General features: G+C 48.2%; 1 protein-coding gene across 1 annotated transcript in view; it reads right to left on the bottom strand.

Annotated features, from left to right (window-relative positions):
* ITGB5 (integrin subunit beta 5) overlaps positions 1-9,141 on the bottom strand; it is a 56,844-nt gene extending 47,703 nt beyond the window's left edge. The window contains exons 1-2 of the mRNA XM_039702118.1: positions 9,123-9,141; positions 4,407-4,492 (exon numbers count right to left, since the gene is read on the bottom strand). Of these exons, the coding sequence (XP_039558052.1) occupies positions 4,407-4,492; positions 9,123-9,126 (90 nt within the window). The 5' untranslated portion in view covers positions 9,127-9,141. The remainder of the gene's footprint in view (positions 1-4,406; positions 4,493-9,122) is intronic.
* Between the last annotated feature and the right edge of the window lie 10,243 nt (positions 9,142-19,384).

The raw sequence follows: 19,384 nt of genomic DNA on the forward strand, positions 1-19,384 counted from the left end.
AAGGGCATTGCACAGGTCCAGACAGCTCATGATAAACCACAGCAAAAGGCAGCCCCACAGCAGCTCAGGCACAGCACGCTGCTTCAAACCCCAATTTTCCCCAAGCAGAGAACACCCTGGGGTCAGTGAAACAATTAAGTGTGCCCACACATCTGCCAATCGTCTGCCTGCTTGGGCAAGAAGTGCAGCAGATGCCCCTCACAAGGGGGAACCACCCCAGACTTTGCTTTGTGCCACAGAGGAGCACTCTGGAAGATCCCAGCCCTGTCAGTCACTCTGGCTGCTCCAGCCCCCTGGTCGGTGCTAACAAGCTCACAAAGGCAAATGCACACAAGCAGACAGGATGAATGGAGACAACAGTGTGACGATTACATGCTCATCAGTTTGACAGTTTTAAGACAAATTGCTTGCTTCATGCTATAAAAATGGAGAATAGCACTCACTGTATCTAATATCTAATTCCTGACTAGGCATGTCCATACCATTCAGCCCATCCTCTTCAGTTTTGCTGAAGGTCTCAATCATTTTTTGCTTTAATCAATCCAGTTATGCATTAATTCTGTCTGAAACATGCCTGCTTTCTCCATTAAAAAAAAAAAAAACGAACCAAAAAAACCCACCAAAACAAAAACTTGACATGCTCCCTTTAGGAACATCCTTGATTTTCTTTCTTCATTCTTTAGGTATACTTTTCTGAGATAGAAGAGGATGGGGTAAAAGCACCTGCTGGAAAACAGAAGGTGCCACCAGGGAAATTTCACTTCACTTACTCAAAAAGGACATTTCAGTTTAATTAATAAGTGTATCTCTGGTTTCCACATACACACATAAATGCATCCACATAGGTAATGGACAGATGAACACAGTTCATCCACCCAGCAAACACATCTATCAAACAAGAGGAGCCTCTGCACACTGGTACACTGCTCCCCAAAGCAGCAGAAAAGAAAACATAATGCTGACATTTCCCCCCCACACTGGCACTCCCAAATGCTCTTTTGAAGAGCTTCACCCCCTGCAATCACCCGAGGAAGGTTTATCACAACCACAACCCCCAGCTGTCTATCACGCCTGCCCTAGCAGCTCAGGGGACAGCACTGAAGCCACTTCCTGAGCTCCCTGTGCTCCCCAGCAAACCCAACAAGCCCTGCTCAGCCTGGGCAACCAGGCGCCACTGCAAAAAATTCCACAAGCACCCTCTGGTCCCACACATGGAAACCAGGCTGCCACAGAGATACAGCAACCCCACAGGCCAGTGAGCAGCTTCCAGGGAGAAAATTATTAATTTTTGCCTGCAAAGTCGATAAAAGCTGGCCCAATTTGCTCACAAACCTGTAAAGTAAATGCAAAGGGAGAACAAAATACACACAAATCAGCTGACTGAGGTTCACAACTGCAATCTGTGGTATACGCTCCAATATCCTACCCCTGATATTTAAAGAGCAGCAGAGCTATAAAATTTGATTGGCATACATGCAACCAGGAAACATAGATAGCAAACTGCAGCCATTGGAAAAACCTAAGGAAAACACATTAAGAGCTATCCAATAAAGTTAATAAACCTGACTAGGCTGCAGCAGAGGGAAGGGGAATAAGGTGGTGAAATGACTACGAAACGAAGGCGGATATTATAGAGTTTATAATATTCCTTTAAAACTTTCTGAAGTTGAAAAACTCCAGGTATCTTGTAAATCCCATTACCTCACCTGATGATCTCAGCTAAAGAGAAATAATTCGTTTCAAACAGTACATTCTAAAAAAATTACAAAAAATACAGAATTAGGATAAGAACTTCCTAAGTTTAAGCATGTAGCATGTAATGGGAACAGCAGCAGTTTCAAACAGTACATTCTAAAAAAAAAAAGTACAAAAATTACAGAATTAGGATAAGAACTTCCTAAGTTTAAGCATGTAGCATGTAACGGGAACAGCAGCTTTTGAACACATAGCCCTTGGCACAAAACACCTTGAACTGTATATTTTTAAATAGCTTCTGCAGGCTAAAGGTCAGGAAGTATTACAGGACTTCCCTGTAAACACCCATCTTCCTCCTTGGCCCCTCCATTCCAGTCAGGAATTTTCTTTTTTTTTTTTCAGTAACTACCCTGTTTGCATGATAAGAGTCAGGCTACCAGTCCCATTAGTACAATTAGTGGTCACAGTGACCACCAGATAAACATTTCCACTAGCAGCATTCTGCAGAAAGTTGTCTTTTGATGCCAAGTAAGGAAAAAAAAACAAAAAAAAAACCGAAAACAAAAAAAGCACAAGCTATTGGGTACCCTTAGCTTAATAGCCAGCGTTCCTGGATCCAATCTCACCACCACAGATTAGCTGGCTGGAAGAGGAGCTCTTACAGCTGTTTACAAGATGTCTCAGAAGCAAGATCTATTGCTTTACCCTTTCCCTTCTGCGCACCAATTGCCTGGCCTGAAAAAACAACCCAGGAAAGCTGTGACGCTGTCAGGCAGCAACACAGGGTGTTTGTAGCATTACAGGGCTTTCCCTGGAGAGCTGCAGCTGTGCTTACCAGTGAAACACCCAGTGAAACACACCTGGAAGCCAGTGGCTGGGGCACCCCCCCAGGACCCAGCCAAACCTTCACCCCACATCCATCTCCATCCCCAAGCCCATCCTCTGCCCTGGAGCTGGCAGCTGCCCCAGGCAGGCCTGGCAGGAGGAGGGAGGGGAACAGCAGAGGGGACAGAGCCTGCATCCTCAGCTCAGCAACACCAGCTGCAGCTGGAAGGTGAAGTGAGTGCTCAGAAGGGGACAGGGATGGCCACACTAGAGGAATAAGGGTCAGCAGGGAACAGAACAGCATCACCACGGGCCATGCTTATAGAGAGGTTCAAGATCATCCACTGCTCTGGGGTTCTCCCATCCCAAAAGTGGTTCCTGACACAGCAGCTGTGCCAGCCTGTAGCACAAGCTATTGGGTACCCTTAGCTTAATAGCCAGCGTTCCTGGATCCAATCTCACCACCACAGATTAGCTGGCTGGAAGAGGAGCTCTTACAGCTGTTTACAAGATGTCTCAGAAGCAAGATCTATTGCTTTACCCTTTCCCTTCTGCGCACCAATTGCCTGGCCTGAAAAAACAACCCAGGAAAGCTGTGACGCTGTCAGGCAGCAACACAGGGTGTTTGTAGCATTACAGGGCTTTCCCTGGAGAGCTGCAGCTGTGCTTGCCAGTGAAACACCCAGTGAAACACACCTGGAGAGCCAGTGGCTGGGGCACCCCCCCAGGACCCAGCCAAACCTTCACCCCACATCCATCTCCATCCCCAAGCCCATCCTCTGCCCTGGAGCTGGCAGCTGCCCCAGGCAGGCCTGGCAGGAGGAGGGAGGGGAACAAGAGAGGGGACAGAGCCTGCATCCTCAGCTCAGCAACACCAGCTGCAGCTGGAAGGTGAAGTGAGTGCTCAGAAGGGGACAGGGATGGCCACACTAGAGGAATAAGGGTCAGCAGGGAACAGAACAGCATCACCACGGGCCATGCTTATAGAGAGGTTCAAGATCATCCACTGCTCTGGGGTTCTCCCATCCCAAAAGTGGTTCCTGACACAGCAGCTGTGCCAGCCTGTCTTTAAGATTTTTCCATGCATCTGAAAGCATCCATACTTCTCTCCTGAACACCTAGGACAGGCACTAAGCAGACAATTGCTTTCTACACATCAAACATTATTAGGGATTTCACACACCTTGTTCTCTAGAAATTGTAAGTCTGGTTGATAAGACATATATTGGATTATATATATAGACCTAAACTCATGAGCAGCCCCAGGGAGCAGGGGGAGGTATTTGCAATTGCTCACAAACAAGGAGGCACAGTTGAATTATGGGTGAGCAGCTTCAGCATCAGCACAAGGATGTATTTTCCCTCTGGAGTGCCCAGTTACTCTGTGAAACTCATGGCACCGATGCCAGAATCATGGGTCACCCCCCCCACCCCAAAATGACACAATAGATTCAGAAAGGAGAGTTATCTTTGTTACAGACAAAGAGCCCATGCCAGGCCACACGACGAGGGACACGTAGCAGGACACTAGCCAGGGGCTTGGGGCTTTTTGGGGAGAGAGCTCTGGAGCAAGGCTCCCTGTAACACAGAGCCCATGCAGGGACCCAGCATCCACCGAAAACAAGAAGGTAATTGAAGGGACAGAAGGACTGAAGGAACAGTGCTGCTCTGTTGAGGGTGTGTGGGGGTCAAAGTGGGGTCAGAGACTTATTTCCTATGATGTCAAAGAGCTGAGGAGTCCCACACACCCAAAATACACTCGTCATGCAGCATCCTCTGCCCTTACTCACCCCTTGTGGCACGAGCCAGGAACAGGCAAGGTGAGGAAAGAGCCCCCTTCCAGCACCACAAAAAGCATGAAAGTCAAACGAGGTGTGCCCACCTACCTCCTTGGAGCACCAGGCACACTTGGGATGGATGAGGAGACACTCTTCACAGGACGTGGCGCTTCCACTGGTGCACAGATTGAGACCTTCAGCAAGAGAGAACAGGGAGGGCTGAATGGTTACTCCACTCCAAAACAGTGCTTAGCGGGGTTCTGAGACACTCTTAATGCTAAGCACACTGTAAATTCAAACAAGAGCAAATAATCTCCCAGGAGCCTAAAAGGCAGAAGCTGTAAATTTCTCTTCACCTGTAAGGTCTTGTTTTCTTTTCCTTCCCTAAGGTAAATGAAAAGGACAGAAACTTGCTTTGGGGTGCTGAGAACCTTTAAAAAATGACTGAATCTGGTGATTTTTCTTTACTCTTTTTCAATGATGTCTGGTTAATCAGAGTCCAGCTACTCATATGCCTAATCAAAGACTCTCATTGCTGTGGGCAGAACTCAATAACTGTTTGACCACTCTGAAACGTGGAGCTGGCTGTCCAAAAGCCCAAGACGCTGACTTTTAAAGACACATCTTTAGGCATATCTTCTCATTTTTTCTAGCTGAATATACGAGGGGGCCTCTCCCCATAATTTTCTTATTAAAGCACTCTTAAAACATACTCATCTCCCCTTCCCACGCAGGTGATTCTCACAGTGGACTCAAGTTGTAATGCATTACTTTTATTTTACTACAAGAGACATTTCCACAGGACATCCAGGTTAAGCCTTGCAGTGTGTTAGCACTGGGACATGTCCAAGGCAGCAGGAGTGGAAGACACTGAGGGCTCTCCCTGTCTGTGATCCCAGCAGGGGCATCAGCCAGGCTGATGCTCTTTGCTCCTGGATTGCTGATGTCCGGCAGCACAAGAGGTCCCGAGCAGGTTTCACTTACAAAATCCACAATTTGCACTTTGGGCTTTAAAAATGAAGTGGAACCACACAAGTCAAGCCGAAGTAGACATCAGTGGTATGGGCTTTGAATGCAGCAGCTTATTCAAGCATGCCTGTGGCTATGAATGTGCCCTTCCATACCAGCGATGGCCGAGGTCCCCCGGGTGCAGCTATTAACTTCCACTGTCAATAAATGATTAAAGAAATCTTCAACTGAGGTTTCAGCACAGAGGCTGCACACTCCAAATGAAATGCCTCAGGCTTGAACTCCCAGTCTGCTATTTTTTCCAACCCAAATGTCAATAAAAGCATTGTCAGGCCTCCATTTCCAGCCAGTTGCATCTGCAGATACCAGCGCACCACGCTGCTGCTGGGTGTAATCTGCAGATTCCACAGAGTTGCCAACAGCTGCTGAAGAGTCCCATGAAGTTTTCTCCTGACGCAAGAACTTTCTTGCATGAGAACTTTTGAAGAAGAATTTTTGCTGTATCCCATGTGAATATTGCACCAAGAAATGGAAAGCAGTGGCTGCCTGGGTCGCTCCCATAAGGGGCTGAGCTGTGAGCACAGGAAGCAGTGAATCAAGCTGGACAGCTGGAGGAAAACCTGGCATGCCTTGGACTAAAAACAAAAAGAGGATAAGCATACCCTGTCAGTCATGGCAGAGGCCTGACCGTGCCAGAGCCGTGCACTGACGGGTCTCTGCTGCCCGCAAGGTGGTTAACTCTAACCCCAAGAGCCAAGCCCTGCACTCTCTCCATGGCTCTCATTCAAACAGGCTCCTTGGGCTCATTCATACCAAACAAGAGCCTTCTTAAGAGTGTGGGGCTTTTTTTTCCCTTCTGGCTGTTACCACATCCCCAGGCGTTTCATTCCTTTTTTGCATTCAGAAGTTATATTCCAGCTCCTGGACACTACAAGAGCTCAGAACATAAATAAGTAGTACAAAGCAAAATGTAACTTGTTCAACTGAGTTAAAATTTAGACAGCAATTAACACTTGCAGTTGCAAACCCTACAACATGGCCCAAAGCCTGTCCTTGAGAGCTGCTGCTCTGGCAGCTGTGCACAGGGTGACCCAGCAAAAATAATGGGCTTTATGTAGCAAATACTTGCATTCATACCCTGGCTACCCAGGCCCGGCTCTCCCACAGCTTCACTCGCCCATCCACATGGAAATATTTACCTCCATTCCTGTCTGCTGGGTTTTTGAGAGTTTACTTAGTCACAGTAATAGCTGAATGAAAGCAAGGTCTCCTCCTTCCACTGCGTGCCATGACCAAAGCAGCCCACGCTCCTGTGGCCAGCCATGGGGTGACATTCCTCCCGGTGGCAGCTTTTGAAGTTTCCAAGTATGCTTTTCTTTCCACTGTGCAGCAATGCTAAACCATTTCCAGCATTGTTGTGAAAACAGAGCTTTGTGAAGCCCTCCAATTTCAGACTGAAACCTGAGCTTTTTGAGTAGAAACACGCAGGATTTTCCAGATGCAAGTCTTCGCTGTGCTTGGTTCAGGGCAGTCTTTCCCAAATCCAGCAGAGGAAGGACCTGATGATGCTCATGGCCAGTCCAGATCCTTGCAGATGCTGGTGCAAGTCACCCACTGAGACTGGGAAGAACTCAGTCTGCTCTTTGGACTGCAATACATTTAATGAAACCACTCCTGAAAAATCAACTGAACTTCTTATAATGGGGAAAATTCCATCCAGGGTTTAGCTGGGATTACTCTGGAGGTAAATAATCCATTCCCTGGATTGCTGAGCTGCACAGCCCACATACAGTCCTTCATACTGATGCTACTGAGTCCTAAGCACTGCACTCTATTTATTTTGCACAATAGCATCCAGCAAGCACAAAGAACATCTCCAAATTACATCCTTCCCTTGGACTGAGCTGCAGGAGAGCCCAAAAAAGCAGAAGATCACAGTGTATTCCACTGTAGACAGCGGAGATTTTAATCCATCAAACTACAGATGCAGAGCAAGATAGGAAACTCTGATGAAAGGTACTCATCAAATTTACTCATAAAGATGCTCCAGGCAATCAGACCTCATTTTAAACCTGTTCTGCAAGAAATCCTAGTTTGGGCAGCTCCTCAAACGGAGGTGAATGTACTGGCTTGCTTAGAGAAGACAGAGAAAAAAAAAAAAGAAGTGATGCACTTTATACAGCTAGGCATGAAAAAGGAGCATTTTATCTGTGCTTGCAATAAGGCACTCTGAGATACCCGAGATGGTCTGCTGCAATACTGAACCACCAATTTCATGGACCAGGCACACACACACACACACACAAAAAAAAAAAAATTAAGAAAATTTCTCCTGAGCTTTTGCAATTATGTGCCACAGCACTCTGCAAGACGAGCCTCTTCTTAAGACTACTCATTAAAATATCAAGTACTGAGAGTAAGTACTGGAATGGTGGACTTAGGCATTTTGTGGGCTCCCTTCTTATAAAAAAGTTTCCCGAAGTGCTCGGAGAGGAAGAAAACCCTATTTCCAGTACTGCTAGAGCCGAGTCCCTAATTGCACTGCAGTCCACGCGTGTGCGTGCAAACCGAGAGCATCCCCACGAGGGACAAGGACCTCTCTGGGCGCCACGGTTCAAGGTGCAGGCGAGGAACGACACAAGGTGACAGCGTGGACACCGGCAGGGCACAGCCTGCGTGCGGCTTGCTGCTGCTCATCCCATCGACGAACAGACTCGGGCAAACATCCCGGGAAAGCGCGCACCCTGAGCAGAAGCCGCTTCCATTAGGAATATATATAGAGCGAGGGGTATAAATAGCAGCTCCGAGCTTTTTAAGGCGAAGGTGCAGCACCCCGAGGATGCGGTCCGTGCCCCCCGCAAGCAAGGGCACGGCGGGAGGGGGCCGGGGGCGATGCGGGGGAGCCCCGGCAGTGGCCAGCCCGGGCACGGGGACAGCGGGGACAGCGGGGACAGCGGGGAGCCGCGTCCCGCCGGCTGCGGGCGCACCGCAAAGCGGCTGCGGGGCAGGCACCGGGAAGGGGGGCGAGGGGAGGGGAGAGCACAGACGGTAACAGAGAGCACCGAGGCGGGTCTGGGGGACCAGCCGCCTTCCGGAGCGGCGTCCGCAGGGCCCGGGGCGGCGGCAGCGGAGCGGCCCTTACCTCTGCCGGGCTGCAGCGGGGCGGCCAGGAGGAGGAGGCGGAGGAGGCTGCCCGGGGGCGGCGGGACGGGCCGGGGCGCTGCGCCGGTGCCTCTGGCCCTCGCCTCGCTGTGAGTCCGTGGGTCTGCTCTGTGCGTGTGTCTGTCCCGCTGCCGAGGGTGCGCTGCCGCCTCCCCGCCCCGCGCAGGGAGGCGTAGCCCCGTCCGGAGCGGGACCCGCGGGCACGGCCGGGCCCACGCACACCGACACGGACAGGGACAGGGACAGGCTGCCCCTGCGGATGCACATGTGCCCGCACGGACAGGCACAGCCAGACGTGCGCGGACAGACGGACACAGATGGAGCCGCAGGCACAGGAGGAATGCGCGCCCGCCCCTCCGCCCGCAGCCGGGCTCGCACGCATTGCCCGCGGGTCAGTGCCCGCCCTTACGTGGCGTTTTTCCCGCTTGAGGGGTTTTCTCCGTGCAAACAGGCTGTGCCCGCTTGCCGCAGGGCTCTTTGAGCCGGGGCTCACGGTCCGGCGGCTTTTGGGCACGGTCCGCGCCCCCACCGCCCGGGACATCAACACTTCACATCGAAAGGAAGCGTCGGGTTTGTGTCGTGCTCGGGTTGCTGGAGAGCTTTCTGTATTCTTCTGCTTTTAAAATAAATCATAAGTCATCCCTAGAGGTGATCGTTGGTTTTAAAAGCAGTTTGTAGTAACAGGTAACTTACCCATGACTCGCAGACCTTCAGGACACCCTCATGTCTGCCAGATCTCACCATCACATTTTGCTTAAAACACATGGTGTGTTGCTGTTCTCAGACACAAGTGATTAACTAATGCCACCTGCCAAAGTTCTCCCTCACTTGCATTGATTCCCAGCTCTGCTTTCACAAACCTTGCTGATTTCTTCAACCTCTTCACACCCCCGGAAGAAACCAGGTTTGGGTTTAAAGTGACTATTTGTTGTTTTAGGAAATACACGCCTACAAAAGTTGTAACATTTTAACTGCACCAGGGCTGCTAAATCAAAACAAGTCCTGGTGTGGCTGTGGGAGCATCACAACCCTACTGCTCACAACCAGTGCAAAAATATCACTAAATGCCTCATCAAAACCCCTGCCATGGTAGGAGTGTGGTATGTGGGACAGGCAGTAGCCTACAAACTGCCCTCAGGCTGTTGGCTGTGCTTGGGGAAAGGGACAGCATCAGCTCTCCCTGTTATCCCAAAAACATAAGGTCCATGCTGTCACCCTTTATTAATAATAAAATTAATATTGGCCATGTTGGGACTGACCTGGACATGCAAGATGTGGTGTGTCGAAGCAGGTTGTTCCTCTGTGGAATATTTTTAATATTCCTGTGGGGAAAAAAAGAAAGTGAAATGCAGATCCTGCACTTGCAAGAGATAAAGTACCCAATAGGAGCATTACTGCCCAGAGAGGCCTTGTGTAGACCTAGAAGTCCCTTCTTAGTCCCTTCTTGGGTCTTCTGGCCATGCCCGAGTACCCCAAGACACAGCTACAACTATCCATGGATAGACTCATGTTTGAGAGCTTTAAACTATTCCTGGCTGTAGGAGCAGAGACGCTCATCTCTCATCCCTGTGTCCTGCTATGCTGCCCCGGGTGAAGGAGCAGATGCCCAGGGGCAAGTGGCAGATGAGGAAGGGGGGAAGAGGAAAAGCAGGGCCATGGGGTAAAGAAACTACATGGAGGAAAGGAAAGGAAAGGAAAGGAAAGGAAAGGAAAGGAAAGGAAAGGAAAGGAAAGGAAAGGAAAGGAAAGGAAAGGAAAGGAAAGGAAAGGAAAGGAAAGGAAACCACCTTCTGAGGCTGAACTGTGGCATCTGAAGGAGCACAGAAGAGGGCTCGAGGAGGCGAACAGTACTTTCAGAAGGAATGCACTGCAGCAGGAGCAGAGCCAGGCGAGGCGTAGGAGCTCCCCAGTCACTGGTTATATTTAGCTGGGCTCAGCTGAGGCCGAGCTCACTCTTCTGTAGTGCCTGTGGCACTGGCACAAGCACCTGGTGCTCACTGTGCCCAGGCTGTCCTGATCCCACAGCTCCCAGGAGAAACCCCCAAGAGCAGAGGAGCTGCTGCTCTGCGCTTTTTGAGCAGTAAGGTGTTATTGATGCTCAGCATCTGCTATCAGTCATCATGTTTTTCAAGCCAAATCCTTTGAAGGTCCCACAGAGTCACAGGTGGTTTATCCTATCCCAGAATAGCACCAGTGACCAACAGACCACTGTGTGGTGTGTACAGGGAAAGAGCCCAGGAGCCACAGGGGAGGAAGTGCTGTGGCCTCCCTAATGAGAAGAGTGTTAATACCCTTCTCTGAAGCTGGTGCTGTGCTCTTGCCCCATATGCAGCAGCAAAAGATGATGTAATTGCACAAATGGCCAAAGAAGCATCTGTAACACCAAGAGGGGGAATTCATGGTGAACGTGAGGTGGGCAGCTCAGTTCCAGAGAAAGAAGGCAGCCTTGTGTCCCTGAGCTTGGCCACTGACCAAGAAATAAGGCATGAGCAGAGGTAATGTGTGGCCTGAACTGAGATCCACAGAGAAGGTGTTGGTGTAAAACCTTCCTGCTTGCAGGTGACAATATGTCCTGGTTGTTTTTCTGGAGTCAAGCATAAGGTGGCAGTAGATGCCCCAAAAAAAGATTGCCTTCATGTATGAAGCCAGATAACCCCTTGATCTTCCTCCTGGGACTCCCTTGTTCTGAATAACGGATTGAGAAAAAAAGCTTTAATGCCCATGTCTCAACTAGATTATTATGGACTCAATAGAATATTAGTTTGAGGCAGCACCAAGATTTTGGGAACAGAATTGAAAAAAGGGCTCTGTCTCCTACAGGTCTCCTTGTGAAAGGATGACCTATAACAAAGTCTCCCTTGATCTCCAGGAACAGCCACCACCACAGCCTCAGTCTTTTCTCTCTTGACCATCATGTCTCCTGTCTACAAAATGCCATTCTTGAGGATCACATAGTCCATGAGATCCCTCAGGCTCCTTCAAGTACTTATGTGCCACAGGCCATAAATACTTGCCAAGGCCCTTGGACCTGGGTTTTCAGTATTATTGCACAGTTTTGTTACAGTTTCTGTAACAGAGAGAGGAAAATCCATCTTTGGAAAGATGTTTATATCTTTATGTTCACTTTCTTATCACTTACACTTTAACCTCTGGTTAAAGCAGAACATAAACCCAGGGTAACTGACCTGGGCATGGATTTTAAAGTGATGTAATTATAAGTTGATTCTCTGTCTCTTTTATGATCACTTAAAACACATAAAATCCTTTATCTAAAATACTCCAGGTGTTCTACAGATAGGTTTTCATTGTCCTATTTTCCTTGGGGCAGGAAGGGTGGATAAAAGCATCTGAGTCACATCTAGATGTCTGCCGTGACACTAAAGAGACTCTGGATTTTCAGTGGTGATTCCTTCTCTCTGCACCAGCCTGAGCCACTCCCAGGCCCTTGCACAAAGCCACAGCCTGTTTCAGGGCAAAGCTCCACCTCTGCCTTAGTGTTTCACAAAATATAACCACTCTCCAGCAGCAAAATCCTGGGACATCTTTGACTTTCTCCCATTTCTAGACTCTGTGGCATAAGTTTAGGTTTGCTACTTCCTAGCAGCTCCAGCTGGAAGAAACATCATCTGTCTGGATGTAACTCATTACAGCCACATTATTGGGTAGAACTCATTCAACCACCACATTTGCAGTAAGTTCAGGATCCCAGGCACAGCTCTCTAGTGTGCAGGAAAATCCAGCTAAGACATCTAAGACTGCCTGTTTCCAGAAGTCAAATGGCTGGGTGGGGAATCCAGGTGCAGCCTGGTTTCAGGCACTGCTGGTGCAGGTCCTGAACATCCCTCAGTCCTTTGGTCCAAGCAGCTCTCCATGCAACAAAGGATGGCCAAACTGGAATTCAGATGGTGAATAAAGTGGACTGATTTGTGGTTTTAATAAAAAGGAGTTTCAGGAGAGCTAGGGTCAAACTGGGGTGGAGGATCAGGGATGTGAAATAAAAGGCAAACTCACCTGAACCTTAGAAATCTCCACCATGTTACAAACAGCTCTTGTATTAGGACAACATTTCATTTTCCTTTCCAAGTCCTCACCATGCTGTTTGCTGGATCCTCCTGGCTGTGCCATGATGGGAAATAGGGGAGCAGAGACACAGGCTGTGGGCACCGTGCAGCTTTGCCATCCCCACGCTGCCTCCTCCCACAAGTGAGCCCACAGACCAGGCTGCTGGGGCTTTCACTTCCATGGAAAAAGTTTGTCTCCTTCTTTTTCCAAGGAAGCTGTAAAAAAATACAATTCTCACAAAATACTTGTTAGTAATAGGCAACTACCACATGCCAAAAATTACAATAATAAATTTAATCCTATTTCTATTCTCTGGCTAAAGATGCAGCACGCATTGCTGCTGCCTGCTCTAAAAATAGATATTTTTACCATCTAAGGACCAACCTCTGTTCTCAGATACTCAAGAGCAACACTACTCCCAAACAACTCCTGACCTGCTGAAGAGCAGTATTGCAACACTTCTGGGAAGCAGAGAACAGCACCTAAAGTGGCTTTGCCAAGTTTTGACCCTCTAATAGATGAAAAAAGGCAGAGCTCAGAATAAATCTCTGAGCTAGTCCATGCCTGAAGCTGCTGGGCTGGAAAGTGAGGGAGATACAAGGGGGAGACTTTCCTCATGCCTCTATGGTGCATAAAGTTGAGACAGGGATGACGAAGCCAGACCAAACCTGGCCAAGTTTTGGTGTGCCTACAGCCCCTGGAGCAGGCTGGGAGGCACTTGGCTCCTAGAGCCTCTCTACAGGAGGGGCTCACTGATGTGCTGAACTGAAAAGGGTGATGGATATCTCCAGCCATGGCCATCCCAAAAAACATGCCCCAATCCCCAGCATTAAGTAATGCACCGTCAGAGGGACGGACGCGGGAATGTGCAAGGCTGGGACACAGGAGAGGGTTAAAAATTAGCAGCTCCATGGAAACCTGTCTGTGTATCTATTAATGGTTAGCCCCAAGGAAAGCCTGCTCATTAAAAGGTCTTGCCTCTGGTGTGCCTCATCCTGCAACTGCAAAGAGCCAGCCCCATCTTGTGGCCAGGGGCTCGGTGGCAGAGAGGAACGAGAGGGAGGAAGGTTTGGAGTTGAAAAACATCCTGCCTTCCTGCACACCTTGCCTCACATAAACTGGCCCCACTTTGGTTAGCACTCCGGGAGAGCCGCAAAAGCCAGGAGAAAATGCTGGATGCATCTGGCAGGGGGTTTCCTATAAACGGAGAGCCCAAAGAGATTTCTTTGTAAGCCTGCATGTAGGGGAAACATCGTTAAATACAATCTAAAATGGCAGCAGGTAGAGCCAACTAGGCTTGGCTCCACTCAAATCTCTGGCAAAATTCCCACTGAATGGACTAAAAGTTCCAGTCTTAACCACCTTGATGAGCACAGTACTCTGGAGGTACAAAAGGGTTTCCAAGGAATTCACCTGGATCTGTGCAGTTTGGACCTCACAATGCCCCGTGCAGCTTTTTCAAATCACAGCTGACACCTGGCTATTTAATCACTACCTGAAATAAATCACTAGACTCCGGTTTCTTGCTTATTTTTCTGGCAAGTGGGTTTTGCCCAGCATGAGCTTGCTGCAGAATCTGTTCACACCAATCTTGGAAGGACAAAACAGTTGAGAAATGCTAAAGAGCCTTACAAGGAAAGACCTTGCTTTGAAAAGAATAATAATGTGCACATGTTGTAACACAAGTGCAACACAAGCCCTGTTTCAGTTATAGGAATGATATACAGACCCAGGTCCACAATTCCTCCCCAGAGACCCCTATTCCCATTAATGTCAGTACAAGTTAGGCACTGAAATACCTGCCTGGACTTGACCCCTGTTTCTCACCAATTTAAACATTCCTCTGTTTGAGAGGGGATTAAGAACCTTAGCACTATAATGACCTCTTGAATTCATTGACTGTTCCAGATATGAAACATTTCTTCTTTTAACTTTTGGCTGATTTACCCTATAAAAGATCTCTATGGATAAAAAAAACAACTTGAGAGAAAGTCTTTTTTTTTCCCCCCAGAGTCTCATTCATGCAGCAGACTTTCTTTCCCCAGCTACATCCAGAAATCTATGAATTAGGAGAGGCAGAGATTCCCTAATCTTAACCAGGCTCATGTCTTTTAGCATGGAACAGGCAGCAGTGCCCCAGTGAGGGTCAAGGGGAGCTCTCTCAGGAGGGCTGGGGGCCCTCCTTGCCCTCCCACCCACCAAGATGTGATGGATGTTACTGTGGGAAGATGTTAATATCACCTTCGAAAATTGGCTGCCAAACAATAACCAAGAAGGGAAAAGGGAAACCAGCTGGGTTTCCTCAGAGTGGTACCAGTGGTATTAAAGTTTCAGAACAGGCAAAAAAAAAAAAAGGAAGAAAATTGTTGGGTCCCTCCACAGCCCTCTCTGGAGTCCTGAGCAACATTTTTTCTTTTTTCTTTTTTTTTTTTTTTTTCAGTACTCTATTTTCCTTTTCCTTTATCTGACCCTGCAAGTCTCCCAGTTCTCCTGGGGAAATCTCTGCCATGTTTGGGCCACCAGCTAAGCAACATTTTTTCTTTTCTTTTTTTTTTTTTTTTTTTTTTTTTTTTTTTTTTTTTTTTTTTCTCAGTACCCTATTTTCCTTTATCTGACCCTGCAAGTCTCCCAGTTCTCCTGGGGAAATCTCTGCCATGTTTGGGCCACCAGCTGGGCAGATGTTTTCTCCCTGCTCCCTTTGATGTCACCCACTGTAGTGGGTGCTCTGGGGGACACTGCCTGGGTCTTGGAGACAGTGTCCAGGGGGTTGGGAGCAGTGAGAAGCAGGTGAGGCATAGCTCCTTTATAAATGTTTTACTTCCACCAGGAGAGGGAGAGTGGGAGCTGTTGGTCTCAGTTTGCTTCTCCTGGAGAGGAATAGACTTTGCTCTCCAGAGGTTGCTCTTTGGAGCCTGTGTGTGAAAGGCAGCACCTTCCAGACTCAAAAGCAAGAAGCATTTTGCATTTCTTCAGTTACCTACCTGTGAAATTTTCCCTTTGTTTCTTTTGTGAGGCTGTTTTTACACAAACAGCAGAGCTCCGTGAACAGCCCCTTACCCTGCCTCTCTTTCATGAACAGCCTGGGCATAATTAGGGCATATAAAATCCACTTTGTTCATATGCCACAGGCATCACTTTTCAGCCCATGCTGTTGTTGAATAAAGCAGGTCAGTGAATTCAGAAGTGAAAAATGTCCCTCTGGTCCAGGATGTCCATCCAGCCCCAGACTGGTCCAGTAAGTGCAACAGGACAGACATGTGAGGCTGTTTTTACACAAACAGCAGAGCTCCGTGAACAGCACCTTACCCTGCCTCTCTTTCATGAACAGCCTGGGCATAATTAGGGCATATAAACATGAGGCTGTTTTTACACAAACAGCAGAGCCCCATGAACACACCTTACCCTGCCTCTCTTTCATGAACAGCCTGGGCATAATTAGGGCATATAAAATCCACTTTGTTCATATGCCACAGGCATCACTTTTCAGCCCATGCTGTTGTTGAATAAAGCAGGTCAGTGAATTCAGAAGTGAAAAATGTCCCTCTGGTCCAGGATGTCCATCCAGCCCCAGACTGGTCCAGTAAGTGCAACAGGACAGACAGACTGTCCTGGGACCCCAGCTTCTTTTACAACCCCTCCACTTTCTCTTCCTTTTGTTATGGAGTACATCTCTTAAGGAATTTGCCTAATCTCCTTTTGAATCTGCAGATGCAGCATCCACAGCATCCTGAGACAGCAAGTTCCCCAACTGTGGCTGTAGGTTTTTCCTGTCTGCTTTACACTGACCTTCTCTAGCATTGTGTACCCCCAGATGCTGGTGGGTGCTTGGCTGCCACTCTGAATCAGAGGCTTTGGAAACCCATTAATGATGGCTCTGCCCCTCAGTGAGTCTGCAGGGTGTGCCTGGGATGCAGCTGGGTACCACAGCCCCCTCCTGTGGGTCCCCAGGGTCAGCGCCTGGTCCCAGTCACTTTAACAACCACTTTTTCTGTTTGACCTCATCCCTCCTCTTACCTCAGTGAAAGTGACTTCACTTGCTTTGCCTTTGCTCCTGTTACCTCTTTACTCTGTGTTGCCCTTCTCCTTCCAATTGCTCCAGCTCTTCCAGCTGAACCACTGCAGACTGGCAGACATGGGGAACACCCCAACAGCTTCAGCTGTGAAAGCAGCACAAAGTTATCACTGACTTTCTCTGCTACATCAGCATCCCCCATCTGCCCCTTCTCTGCCCTTGTAGTCAGCATTCCCACTGATTTCCTAGCTGCCTTTGTGGCTTTGGTGTATTTAAAGAGCCTTTGTCAGCAGCTAGAGCATCCTTGGCAAGGCAATTTACAGATCTTATTTTTAGCCCTGTTTCTTTCCTGTTTAATTGTGACATGACATGTTTTATGGGTTTCTTTGTTCTTAGACCACTTTGGGCTTTTAGTGTTGGGTTTGGGGAATTTTTTTGACAAGTTGCTATAAAAATCAGTGTTTTCAACCCACACCCCAAAAGCTGGGAGAGGTCAATTTAATGTTGCTGGGAACCCTTAGTAAGCAAAGCTGCTCCATCTCCCCACACCACCAACACAAGACATGTGGCATTGAAACAGAGAGCATTACTGGGCTAAACTAAAAGGCTGAAGGATGGGAAATTTGGATAAAATAGCAGTTGATGACTTTGCAATTGCTAAACTTGACAAATGAGGAGTGACAGAGGAGGCAGGGCTAGGCTGGCCTCGCTGTAGATTGTGGGTTGTTGAACTACAAATTACCAGCAGGATCCTCTGTCTCTGGGTTGTACCAAGGTCCAGTCACCTTCCTGAGCCTAGGGTGAAGTTAAGGTGGTCTCCCCTAAACCAGGAACAGTCATGTTCACCTGCCTGAATCCCTTCAACCTCACCTGAGTTTCCCCAAACACTCTCCACACCAGGCGTTTCTCTTAGGAAGCCAAGGAGATGAAAACCTCTTGCCAGAGGAAAGGCTCATTTTCCCTTAGCTCTGTCCCTCCTTTTGGAAGGAGTGCTGTCATTCACCTTAAAAATAGCCAGCCATCAAACTCAAGAAGTGAAAAGTCAAGCTCCTTAGTCTGCAGTGGCATCTTACCTTCATTGTTCACTTTTGCTTGTTTATGCTTCCAGCTTGGCACATTGCATGCAGGACCTGCATAAAAACAGTCTCCTAGAGGAAACAAGGGGTGTCTTCCTCCAACAGGCAACCAGAAAAAATGCAAAGTGATTCCTGCTTTCAGGTCTGAAAGGTGCTGCTTCCACCTGCAAGTCTGGGTGCTGGGCTTTGCTGGGGAATGTGTGGATGCAGAGGTTTAGCTCCCAGTTTTGGGGCTGGTTTCAGGTGTAAGCAGTGCTAACAGCAGCAGGCCTGATCCCCCCACCCATTCTTACCCTGCCATCCTGAGCTGCAGCTCCTCTGAGGAGCTGCCCAGACCCAGGTTCTTACCCCACTGCCATCCACAGCACCTCCCCTCCCACCTCCATTGCTTGAATATGCTTGGGTATATCTAAACAAATGTAGAATGGCATATGACTGAAGCTATCCCAATATTCCCAATGAAGTATGTGTTACAACCAGGCAAACCTCTGTCCCAGCTCCTTTAGCACACCCTGTGCAGACATGCCACGCAATTGCACTCTCTAGAGTGACTTTTGGTCTAGGATAAAAGTTGGTGGCAGATTTGAGTGGCAGCCTCTTCCCACCTCCTCTGCAGGTCATGTGCCAGCAGGACACTCTGCTTCCCAGGGACACACTGCACCTCAAGGGAGAAGATGGATGGGAGAACCCAGGATGCAAAATGAGTTGTGGCAGATCCCTGCAGCCTCTCAGCCTGCCTGCAGGCATGTCCACACTCACACTGACAGTGAGGACCCAACTCAGCTCCTTTCCTATACCTGGATTTTGAAGGATGTGCAGCTGAAACAAAGCATGAGTCAAGAGGCAGCAGTCATAAAACTCAATAGCTGTTTTCCATGATGACATTTCCCAGAATAATGACACATTGCTAATAGACAAACAGAAGTGAAATATCTGGGAGTTTGCCCTTTCGGTACAGAATTCCAGTCCAGATAAAAGAACTGTAACAGCCTTTGAAATGCTAAAAAGGAGCAGGCTCACAGTGGTATCTGATTGCCCCTCCCCAGCACAAGCTAAATGAGAACTGGTAGCAGTTGCAGAAATTAGCTTTGAATTAGAGCAATGAAAATTCCTCTGCAGTTAAATGATGCAAACACCTGACTGTTTTTGCTGTTTTTATTACCTGTGATAGTACATGTCGGGATATCACACCCTCAATAAAGTTTTACTGCATTAAAGTTTCTCATTCAGCATTCAGCTGCATTTCCAACCTCTGTTGCTTTGCAAAATAATAGGAGATAACACTTAAAAACCTTTCCACATGCCTCTGTAGCAGGTTACTGTTACATGTATTTTATGCATGGAGCCAGGCAATTTACCTCAGTGAAAGACCACGATGACCATTCCAGTGGGCTGTTATTGTTGATAAAGAAAAACCTTTTCATTCAGCTCCATGTAAGCCCAGGTTTCAGTCTGCCATACAGAGATTGGGAGGAGGAGGTATCCAAGCAAAAGTAGCCAGCTGAATGAAGCTGAGCTTCATGACTTTTGGCCAGTTTCTGCCTTTATCCCATCCACTTTCCAGTGTCTCACCACATGCAAACTTCCCCAGAGTGGAGTCTACATGGGGTTAACAGAGTGCTGCAGACAGCAGAACCTTTTCCTGCTGCTGAAAAGTCAGAGAAAAGGGGGAAAGAAAAGGTCTGAGCAGAAAGATTAGAAGCTGGGAGCATCTCCTTCACCCAGGTTATTGTGGAGACAAACAGGGCTCAAAGAAAAAGAAGGGGGCAGCAGCATGGAAATTGTTGGGGAAGGGAACTGGTCCA

The sequence above is a fragment of the Passer montanus genome, unplaced genomic scaffold (assembly GCF_014805655.1).
Source record: "Passer montanus isolate IOZ18808 unplaced genomic scaffold, ASM1480565v1 scaffold1, whole genome shotgun sequence".
NCBI classification, from domain to species: domain Eukaryota; kingdom Metazoa; phylum Chordata; class Aves; order Passeriformes; family Passeridae; genus Passer; species Passer montanus.